Source organism: Pongo abelii, chromosome 20, assembly GCF_028885655.2.
Source record: "Pongo abelii isolate AG06213 chromosome 20, NHGRI_mPonAbe1-v2.0_pri, whole genome shotgun sequence".
Classification (NCBI taxonomy): Eukaryota; Metazoa; Chordata; class Mammalia; order Primates; family Hominidae; genus Pongo; species Pongo abelii.
Window position 1 is genome coordinate 17,119,179 of NC_072005.2, and position 11,122 is coordinate 17,130,300.

At 52.3% G+C, this 11,122-nt stretch overlaps 1 protein-coding gene across 6 annotated transcripts in view; it reads right to left on the reverse strand.

Moving 5' to 3' along the window:
- The window catches only part of CPAMD8 (C3 and PZP like alpha-2-macroglobulin domain containing 8), a 138,247-nt gene that overhangs the window by 21,113 nt on the left and 106,012 nt on the right, over positions 1-11,122 (reverse strand). For all 6 annotated transcript variants that reach the window (XM_054539883.2, XM_054539886.2, XM_054539890.2 and 3 more), the window contains 3 exons: positions 8,966-9,047; positions 653-809; positions 420-494 (listed from right to left, as the gene is read on the reverse strand). In XM_054539883.2, the coding sequence (XP_054395858.2) occupies positions 420-494; positions 653-809; positions 8,966-9,047 (314 nt within the window). The remainder of the gene's footprint in view (positions 1-419; positions 495-652; positions 810-8,965; positions 9,048-11,122) is intronic.

The window sequence follows — 11,122 nt, forward strand, 5'->3', positions numbered from 1 at the left end:
GTCTCTGAATATCCTAACCTCTTTCCCTGCAAAAACATGCATGAGCCCAACATTTTGTAGGGTTCCCTGAAGCCAACCCTTGGGTCACTGGCCAGGAACCTGAACTAGCCTGAAATGATTCTCTGAAGGAAGTCTGGGGGTTGTGGACAGTCATGGGAGGCCCTGTACTCAGGGCACCTCCCCAGCCCCCAACATGTGCCCAATTTCCCCCAGTAGCATGGGAATCTCTCTCTCCTCTGCTCAGATTACAAGAAACTGGATGTAATGTGACCATTGTTGATGAAAAGCATGAAAAAGCCTCGATAATGAGCAGAAGGAGAGCAGGGAGGAAGAAATCAACCCTGGCATAAAGGAGGGAACCTTCCATTTGCTCCTCCAGTGCCCAGCCCCGAGTCTCCCCAAACCCCTTCTGTACTCACCTCTGAGGCTGTGCCTGTTTCCAGGAGAGCAGCCACCACATAGGCTGTCAGCGGGACAGTGCCGTGGATCCCACCCTGCAAGGGGACTCACAGGCCTCACCCTAAGCCAAAGGAGACAGTCCACTTCCCCCCACTTCCCCCAGGCAGCTCCAGGGAGTAGGAACAGGCAGGTCAGGGCTGGGGCTCCAGGAGGAGGTGAGGGGCCCGGGAAGGAGGCTCAAGGGGCCACTCACCTGGATGTCCTTGTTCAGGACCCTGCCCACGGCTGGGAAGGAGCCATCAGCCTGCTGCTGCTGGATGATCCAGCTCTTGGTGGCAGCCAGCTCCCGGGGGTCCACGAAGATAAAGCTGCGAGCCTGTGTGAAGGACTTCAGGACAAAAGCCGTGAGCCTGAAAGAGGACAGGGTGTCAGCTGAGGGGTTGCAGAATGGTCAGCCCCCACATGCTGGCTGAGGGATTGCAGCAAGCTCCTGGCACCACCCCTGGCCTCCATTTCCTCATCTATAAGATGGGAGGGGTCCCGTCTGTCTCCACAGGGCTGTCAGAGTGGAGGAGGGGGCACATTGCCCAGCACCCAGTGGGGCCTGAAGACGGAGCTCTCTCCTTCCTACCTGGACCTCTACCCTAGTGACATTCAGGTCTGCTCCTTGCTCGGCACTCAAGGCCCTTCTGTGAGCTGGTCTAGCCCTGACTGTCCTGCCATGTGAGGAAGACCTTTCTGGTTGCCAACCTCCCAGCCATTTCTTGCTTGGTCCTTGCCAAAAGGCCCCTGATCTCATTCAGGGGCCAGCAGCCATGTGCCTTGGAGATCTGTGCTTCTCTGTGGTCCCAGCCAGCCAGTCATGGGCATTCCAGTTACTGGGCCTGGGAATGCCTTTGGAATGGGCATGTGATGCAATGCTGGGAGCAGCTGCAGCCATTTTGCCACCATGAGGGGCGCAGCCATGTGCTGAGGGAGGGAATACCCAGGGATGGAAGGAAAAAAAACGAGCCCCAGTGCACTACGGGGCTGCTGAATTAGCCAACCATAGCACCTCCCCAGCCCTGCAGTGTGAGCTGATGTTCAGAATTGCTCTCCAGCCCGTTTTCTGTTGTTTTCAGCCAAAAACATCTCTGCTCTGTGGCCTGTCCCTCATCCACCCCATCTCCCTTGCCCTGCTTTTGCAGGTGCCACCCTGAGTAAGAGCTGGCAAGGCCAGGGAATGAATGCATGAACAAATGAAGGAGAGAAGCACAGGATGGAAGCCAGGAGGCCACGAGGGATGAAAACCAGAATTGGCAGGAGAGGAAACTTCGCAAATTCAGGATCAATGAATAAGCTGTCTTCAAAATCAAGTGGCTCTAGGCTCTGTTTATATGAATCACAAAAATGGGACGCATTAGCCTGCCTGCCTGCCTGCCTGCCTTCCTTCCTTTCCTCCCTCCCTCTTTCTTTCTTCTTTCTCTTTCTCTCTTTTCTTTCTTTCTTTTTCTTTCTCTTTCTCTCTCTCCTTCCTTTTTTTCTCTCTCTGTTTCTTTTCTTTCCTAGTTTTCTTTCTTGATTTTCTTTCTTCTCTCTCTCTCCCTCCCTCCCTTCCTCTCTCTCTCTCTCTCTTGCTTTCTTGCTTTTCAAGACAGGGTCTTGCTCTGTCACCCAGGCTGGAGTGCAGTGGTGCAGTCCTAACTCACTGTAGCCTACAACTCCCAGCTCAAGTGATCCTCCCACTTCAGCCTCCCAAGTAGCTGGGACTACAAGCATGCGCCACAACATCCAGCGATTTTTAAAATTTTTTATAGGGATGAGGTCTTACTATGTTGCCCAGGCAGGTCTTGAACTCCTGGCCTCCAGCGATCCTCCCCCCATGGCCTCCCAAAGTGGTGGGATTACAGGCATAAGCCACCGTGCTCACTGCAGCCTCTGCCTCTCAGGTTCAAGCAATTCTCGTACCTCAGCCTCCTGAGTAGCTGGGATTACAGCCTCCTGAGTAGCTGGGATTACAGCCTCCTGAGTAGCTGGGATTACAGCCTCCTGAGTAGCTGGGATTACAGCCTCCTGAGTAGCTGGGATTACAGCCTCCTGAGTAGCTGGGATTACAGCCTCCTGAGTAGCTGGGATTACAGCCTCCTGAGTAGCTGGGATTGCCACCATGCCCAGCTAATACTTTTGTATTTTTAGTAGAGATGGGGTTTCACCATGCTGGCCAGACTGATCTCAAACTCCTGACCTCAAGTGATCCTCCCATCTTGGCTTCCCAAAGTGCTGGGATTCAGGAGTTCAAGACCAGCCTGACTGACATGGCGAAACCCCATCTCCACTAAAAATTAAAAAAAAATTAGCCAGGCATGGTGGCGGGCACCTGTAATCCCAGCTACTCGGGAGGCTGAGGCAAGAGAATTGCTTGACCTCAGGAGGCGGAGGTCGCAGTGACCTGAGATCACACCACTGCACTCTAGCCTGGGTGTCAGAGTGAGACCTGTCTCAGACAAAAAAAGAATAAATAAATAAATAGATAAAATAAAATGAAATATACCCAAAGCTCGTCCAGGCCACTCTCCCTCTCAGGTACCTCAAATGCATCCTCTTCTTTCTATTCCCATGTTCCCTGGATCAGCCAGGAGACCCCATGGCTCCCAGGCTCATCCCCACCCCATCACCAGCTATGCACACTGCAACCAGGGGGAAACTCCATGCATTTTTGGCACGGCAGGGAAAGGAGGCAAGGACAGAACCAAGCCAGCTGTGTGCTGGGAACTGTGGAATTCCCATAGTCTAGCATACTGTGCTCTCTACTTTTCCACTGTAAAACGCAAACAGGATAAATATTATCAAGTGATAAAAAGAAATGAGCTCTCAGCCAGATTCGGTGGCTCATACTTGTAATCCTAACACCTTGGGAGGCTGAGGCAGGAGGATCAGTTGAGGCCAGGAGTTTGAAACCAGCCTGGGCAACATAACGAGACCCTGTTATTCATAAACAAACAAACAAACAAATAAATAAAAAATGAGTGTGTGAGTGAACGCTAATGTAGATTATGAGCCTTCGTTCATAACGTTTTAATGCTGGTCCATCAATTGTAACAAATACAGCACACTAATACAAGATGCCTATCACAGGGGAAGCTGTGTATGGGTGGTCGAGGTGTATGGGAACTCTGTTCCATTTACTCAATTTTTCTGGAAACCTAAAACTCTTCTAAAAAGTAAGATCTATGGCCAGGCGAGATGGCTCATGCCAGCAGTGTTTGGGAGGCAGAGGTGGAGAATCGGCTGAGGCCAGGAGCTTGAGACCAGCTTGGGCAACACAGCAAGACCTGGTCTCTACTGAAATTCAGAAAAATTAGCTGGGCATGGTGGTGCACGCCTGTAGTCCCAGCTGCTTGCGGGGCTGAGGCGGAAGGATTGCTTGAGCCCAGGAAGTCAAGGCTGCTGTGAGCCCTGATAGTGCCACCGCACTCTAGCCTAGGAAACAGAGCGAGATCTTGTCTCAAAAAAAAAAAAAATTAGTTAATTAAAACAAATAATAAAAAGTAAAGTCTAATGGCTATCTGTTATCTGAAATGCTTGGAACCAGAAGTGTTTCAGATTTTGAATTTGGATTTTGGAATATTTGCATTTACAGGAATCCCTTGGTATCTGTGGGGGACTGGTTCCAGGACCCCCAAGGATACCGAAATCCACTGATGCTCAAGTCCCTGATATACGAGGGTGTAGTAGTTGCATATAACCGACACACATCCTCCCGTGAACTTTATTTTTTATTTTTATTTTTGAGACGTAGTCTCACCCTGTCGCCCAGGCTGGAGTGCAGTGGCGCAATCTTGGCTCACTGCAATCTCTGCCTCCGGGTTCAAGCAATTCTCCTGCCTCAGCCTCCCGAGTAGCTGGGACTACAGACGTCCACCACCATGCCCAGCTAATTTTAGTATTTTGAGTAGAGACGGGGTTTCGCCATGTTGGCCAGGCTGGTCTCGAACTTCTGACCTCAGGTGATCCACCTACCTTGGCCTCCCAAAGTGCTGGCATTCCAGGCGTGAGCCACAGCGCCTGGCCCCTCCTGTGTACTTTAAAGCATGTCTTGGTTACTTAGAACACCTAATACAATGCCCACATGTCACTTCATTTGCATGAATTCAATACTGTACTCAGCATGCAGCAAATTCAACTTTTCATTTTTGGAACTTTGTGGAATTTTTAAAACTTTTTTTTTTTTAAGAGATGGAGTTTTGCTCTGTCACCCAGGCTGGAGTGCAGTGGCACAATCATAGCTCACTGCAGCCTTGAACTTCTGGGCTCAAGCGATCCTCCCACCTCAGCCTCCCCAGTAGTTGGGACTAAGGCATGTACCACCACGCCCAGCTTATTTTTAACACTTTTGCCGAGATGAGGTCTTGCCATGTTTCTCAGGCTGGTCGCCGACTCCTGGCCTCAAACAATCTTCCCGCTTCAGCTTCCCCAAAGTGCTGGGATGACAGGCACGTGCCATCACACCCAGACTCTTTTTTTTTTTTTTTTTTCTGAATAGTTTCGATCTGTAGTTGATTGAATTCTGTGGAACTCACAGATATGGAGTGCTACCTGTATACTTGGGTATCCCAAATCCAAAAAATCTGAAATGCTCCAATGAACGTTTCCCTTGAGCATCAGGTTGGTACTAAAAGCATCTTGGAGCCCAGGCACGGTGGCTCACGCCTGTTATCCCAGCACTTTGGGAGGCCAAGGCGGACAGATCACTGGAGGTCAGGAGTTCAAGAACAGCCTAGCCAACATGGCAAAACCTTGTCTCTACTAAAAATACAAAAATTTGCTGGGTGTGGTGATGGGCGCCTGTAATCTCAGCTACTCGGGAGGCTGAGGTGGAAGAATTTCTTGGACCCAGGAGGCGGAGGTTGCAGTGAGCCAAGATTGAGCCACGACAATCCAGCCTGGGCAACAGGGCAAGACTCTGTCTCTAATGAAAATAACAATAATAATAATAATAATGTTTTCGATGTTGGAGCAGTTCAAATTTTGGATTTTCCGATTTGGGATGTTCAACCCGTCCCAAATGTTGAATCACACCTGTGATTCAACACATGTGTGCGTACACACGGCCCACCAGGAGACACAGATCTTGGTCCTGCTCTGCTCCCGGCCCTCTAACGGCATCCTCTTCCACACAGCACTAAATCCAGACTCCTGCTCTGATCAACCTGGCCCTGCCCCTCCCTCTTCCCTCATGCCGGGCCACCAACCTCCTGGCTCTGTGCTGCTCCAGCCACACCAGCCTCCCTTCTGTGGCCCTCGTCAAGCTGGGTCCTGCCTCAGGGCCTTTGCAATGGCTGTTCCCTCTGCCTGGAATGCTGTTCCCTTGGATTTTCATGGCTCCTCCCTCATATCCTCCAGGAGACCTTTCCTGACCATCCCATAAAACTACCCTGCTCCATCACTACTTCTTTGTTTTGTAGATACAAAATTATACACCTATTATAGTCATTTTAATGTATATCCACAAATGCCTTAATAATCCTCCTTTCAAGAGATGGAGGCCTGATTCCCTTCATGTGTAGATGGGGTGTACTTAGCAACTCACTACTAAAGAATAGAATGTGGGCCAGGCATGGTGGCTCACACTTGTAATCCCAGCACTTTGGGAGGCTGAGGTGGGCAGATCACCTGAGGTCAGGAGTTTGAGACCAGCCTGGGCAACATGGTGAAATCCTGTCTCTATTAAAAATACAAAAATTAGCCAGGCATGGTGGCGGGTGCCTATAGTCCCAGCTACTCAGGAGGCTGAGGCAGGAGAATTGCTTGAACCCAGGAGGTGGAGGTTGCAGTGAGCCGAGATTATACCACTGAACTCCAGCTTCGGTGATAGGGTGAGACTCCATCTCAAAAAAAGAAAAAAAAAAAAAAGGAATAGAATAGAATGAGGCAGAAGTAACAGCCTGACTTGTAAGACCAAGTAACAAAAGGCGCTGTGGCATCCTTCCTGCTTTCTCTCTTGAATTGCTCACTGTGAGAGGAAGCCAGCCGCCATGTTTTAAGAACACTCAAGTAGCCCCTATGGAGAAGTCCATGTGGTGAGCAACTGAGGCCTCAAGCCAACAGCCATGTGAGGGAGCCAATTTGGAAACAAATCTTCCAGCCCCAGTTGAGCCTTCAGATGAAGACAGCAACAGCCAACACCTTGACTGCAACCTCAGCAAAGATACCCAGGCAGAAACACCCAGCTAAGCTGTTCCTGAATTCCTGATCCATAAGAATTAATACATAATAAATAGAGATAATACATGTTTGTTGTTTTAAATGGCTATATTTGGGGTCACTTGTTACACAGCAGTGGATAACTATTGCATCTCTCACAAGGTCTTTCTCCTGCACTGGGCAGCGAGGACCTAGAGGTAGGAACCATGTGTTCCTTGCTCCCCCAGGATGAAGACCAGAGCCTACCTCACTGAATGAATAAATGAATGAATGTGCATTGAGTATAAGGGAACCCATCTAGAGCAGATCCCAAGTTTTCAGGCTCCCTGGCAGGATCTTGGACTCCTCTGGTAAGTAGTTAGGGGAGGCGTTAACAGGACAGCACTGCACTCAGTGTACCACATGCTTATCCCATGGATCCAGGTTCTGAGAGGGATGTGTGGTAAGGAAACAGGCTCAGAGAGGTTGATCTTCGGGTCTAAGGCCACACAGCTCACATGAGACAGAGCCAAGGTTTGTCCAGCTTCAGGGTGGGTGCTGCTGCCACTGCCCTGTACTTACTGCCTCCTTGTCCTACAAGGTCCCCAGGAAAACGTCCATGTTTGGAGACCAACAGGAATGTTTCAGGAGGTGAGAGGGGACCTGGAAGCTGCTGACTACTCTATTTCCATGCAAACAGTGAAATTTGATTTTTCAGCTGGGCGCAGTGGCTCACACCTGTAATCCCAGCACTTTGGGAGGCCGAGGCAGGCAGATCACAAGGTCAGGAGATCGAGACCATCCTGGCTAACAGGGTGAAATCCCGTCTCTACTAAAAATACAAAAAAATTAGCCGGGCGTGGTGGCGGGGCACCTGTAGTCCCAGCTACTCGGGAGGCTGAGGCAGGAGAATGGTGTGAACCCAGGGGGTGGAGCTTGCAGTGAGCCGAGATGGCACCACCGCACTCCAGCCTGGGCGACAGAGTGAGATCCCGTCTCAAAAAAAAAAAGGAAATTTGATTTTTCTTGCTCATGCTTAGAGTTTAATCCCCGGAAGATGCTGAGGAGGTGTGTGCACACTGAGTGTCTAGGCCGGGCACGTGACTCACACCTGTAATCCCAGCACTTTAGGAGGCCGAGGCAGGCGGATCACCTGAGGTCAGCAGTTTGAGACCAGCCTGGGCAACATGGTGAAACCCTGTCTCTACCAAAAATACAAAAATTAGCTGGGCATGGTGGTGCGCGCCTGTAATCCCAGCTACTCAGGAGGCTGAGGCAGGAGAGTTGTTTGAACCCCGGAGACGGAGGTTGCAGTGAGCCAAGATTGCGCCACCACACTCCAGCCTGGGGAACAGAGTTAGACTCCATCTCAAAAAAAAAAAAAAAAGAATGTCCAATCCGTCACAACTTGCTAATCCTGGCTGGTGGAGGCCTCCTAGGGGCTGCTAGGGCTCAGCCAGCTTTTGGAGAGTGACTCAGTGGCTTTAGCTGTCCCTGGGGTGGGCGGGGCCTCTGCTAGCTAAGGCCTTGCGTTATCAGCTGTCAGCAAGGCAGGGCCCTGGGACTAGAGCTGGGACAGTGTGGATGAGCTCCTGGGGCTGGGGGATGCTGGGTGAGTCGCCAATCCTGGGCCCCTCTGGAGCTAGGTAAGTGATGCTGCCCATGGCAGGAAGTACTCAGCCACATGTCCCCATTCCCTGGGATCCTGGCACTGCAACTGTGCAGTGGACACTCTGTTGGACTAAAGACAGGGCAGTTTCCACACTCACAGCTGCTGTCAGCACTACCAGGGTGGCAGTCTCCAAGAAGGAGTCCGGCGATGGGCACAGAAGTTGGAAAGTGACTCACAGTCTCAGGTGAACCCCATGATGATGCCAAGAACTGCAGTAGCCTGAGGATCCCAGGAAAACAAGACCCAGGTGTGCCCGGCCTCCCAGGGGCCCTCCCTGCCCTGGTCACCTCCCTGCAGTTACCACAGAAACAAGATCCCAGGCTGCTCCTGCAGACAGCACACCCCAGCCTCGAGGTGCTGGTCTGGCCTCTGACCCCTCTGCCCTGCCATCTCCTCCTGCTCCAGTCACCGCTATTCCTGGGTCCTGGGAGCCTGAGGAAGCCCAGGGCATCCAGGGCTCACTCCCAAGGGAGCAGAGAGCAGGGCATGGGGTGCTGCTCACCGTGGTAACAACAGCAAAAAGAGGAACAGTTACGATTACCAGCTCTGCACTGGCCCCAAGCCCCAGCCTCCATCCCTGGAGCTGGGACCACCACAGTCTTTACTTCCTAGCTGTGTTCCCTGTCATCCGGGGATCAGGCGCCAAGTGATCTGGCCACACTGCATTGGATGTGAGGCCGTGGCGTCGGGCGGGGAGCCCCAGAGGCCGTGCCCGGGTCGGTGGAGACTCACCACATGCTCCCCGATGCGTCCCGCTCCCCAAATGCGCTGTAGGAGCCATCCTGGCGCTTGTAGGTCAGCTGGCGCTGGTAGCCTGTGGGGCAAGCAGAGAGGACCCTGTCCTGTTGAGTGGCCTGGCCCTGGCCCAGGCCCACCCCGGGGGACCTACACCACTCTGCCGTCCCCCACCCCGGATCTCCAAAGCCACACCACATGTGGGGTCCCTGGAATTGCCTTGAATCACATCTGGAGTCCTTGAAACTGCCATACACCCACATCTGGGGTCCCTGAAACTGCCCCATACCACATGTGGGGTTCTTGAAACTGCTTTATACCACATTTGGAGTCCCTAAAACTGCTCCACACCACATCTGGGCTCACTGAAACCGCCCTGTGTCATATCTGGGGTCCCCGAAACTGCCCCACACCACATCTGGGGTTCTTGAAACTGCCTCATACTACATCTGGAGTCCCTGGAACTGCAGCCCACCACATCTGGGGTCCCTGAAACTGCCCCACATCACATCTAGGGTTCTTGAAACTGTCTCATACCACATCCAGAGTCCCTGGAACTGCTCCACACCACACCTGGGGTCCCTGAAACTGCCCCACACTACATCTGGGGTCCCTGAAACTGCTCCACACCACATCTGGGGTTCTTGAAACTGCCCCACACCCACAGCACATCTGGGGTCCCTGAAACTGCTCCACATCACATCTAGGGTTCTTGAAACTGCCTCATACCACATCTGGAGTCCGTGGAACTGCTCCACACTACATCTGAGGTCCCTGAAACTGCCCCACACCACATCTGGGGTCTCTGAAACTGCTCCACACATCTGGGGTTCTTGAAACTGCCCCACACCACATCTGGGGGTCCCTGAAACTACTCCACACCACATCTGGGGTTCTTGAAACTGCCCCATACCACATCTGGGGTGCTTGAACCTGCTCCACACCACATCTGGGGTTCCTGAAACTGCCCCACACCACATCTAGGATCCCTGAAACTGCTCCACACCACATCCAGGGTTCTTGAAACTGCCCTACACCACATCTGGGGTTCTTGAAACTGCCCCACACCGCATCTGGAGTTCCTGAAACTGCTCCACACCACATCTAGGGTCCTTGAAACTACCCTATACCACATTGGGGGTCCCTGAAACTGCTCCACATCACATTGGGGATCCCTGGAACTACCCCACACCACATCTGAGGTCCTTGAAACTGCCCCACACTACATCTAGGGTGGCTGTAACCTCCAACTCATTCATCTTGTTTACTGACATTGCCCCTTTGTGACTACTGGTCACACACTGGCCTTCAGTCACTCCCAGGAGGTCAGCAAAACCACCATCTTGGGGCAGCGCCCTCTGTCCCCAGGTGTGGGGGCTGCTCCAACTGCTGGGGCGAGAGCTTGGGAAGCTCAGAGAACTGGAGGTGCCGGGGACAGGGAACCGAGCAGGGAACGAGGGGGTGTGGTGAGAGGCCGGTGGGCCATAGGGGCCTCCAAGGCTGGGCTGGGAATGTGGTTTTCCCGCAAGGCCATAGGGAGCCACGGGTGGCACGTGAGTAGGAGAAGAGTGTGAGGAGACATATAGAGCCAGTGGACCGTAGGGTCTGGACAGAAAGCTGGGGACGGGGGACCCTCCCAGTGTGCGATGATGAGTTTGGACCCAGTGGCAGCGACAGAGGTGGGGAGCCTTCCTGGGGTGAAGGCAGAGCTACTCAGCCAGACACAGGCTGTGAGGGAAAGAAGGACGAATCTGAGGGCACCACGGTGCGTGGCCTGAGCCTCAGGAAGGACAGGGCTGTGTCCACAGAGACAGGACAGGTGACAAAAGAAATTCTGTACTGGGTGGGTCCTCCCAAATTCACATCCACTTGGAACCCAAAAATGGGGCCTTGCTGGAAATAAAGATCTTTACAGATGTTATTAAGGTTAGGATCTCCAGATGAGAGCATCTTGGATTTATTTAGGGTGGGCCCTAAATCCAATGACAGGCGTCCTTGTGAGAGAAAAGAGAGGCCAGGCACCGTGGCTTGCACCTGGAATCCCAGAATTTTGGGAGGCCGAGGTGAGAGGATCACTTGAGGCCGAGAGTTCAAGACCAGCCTGGACAATATAGCGGAACCCCATCTTTACAAAGAATTGGCTGGGCATGGTGG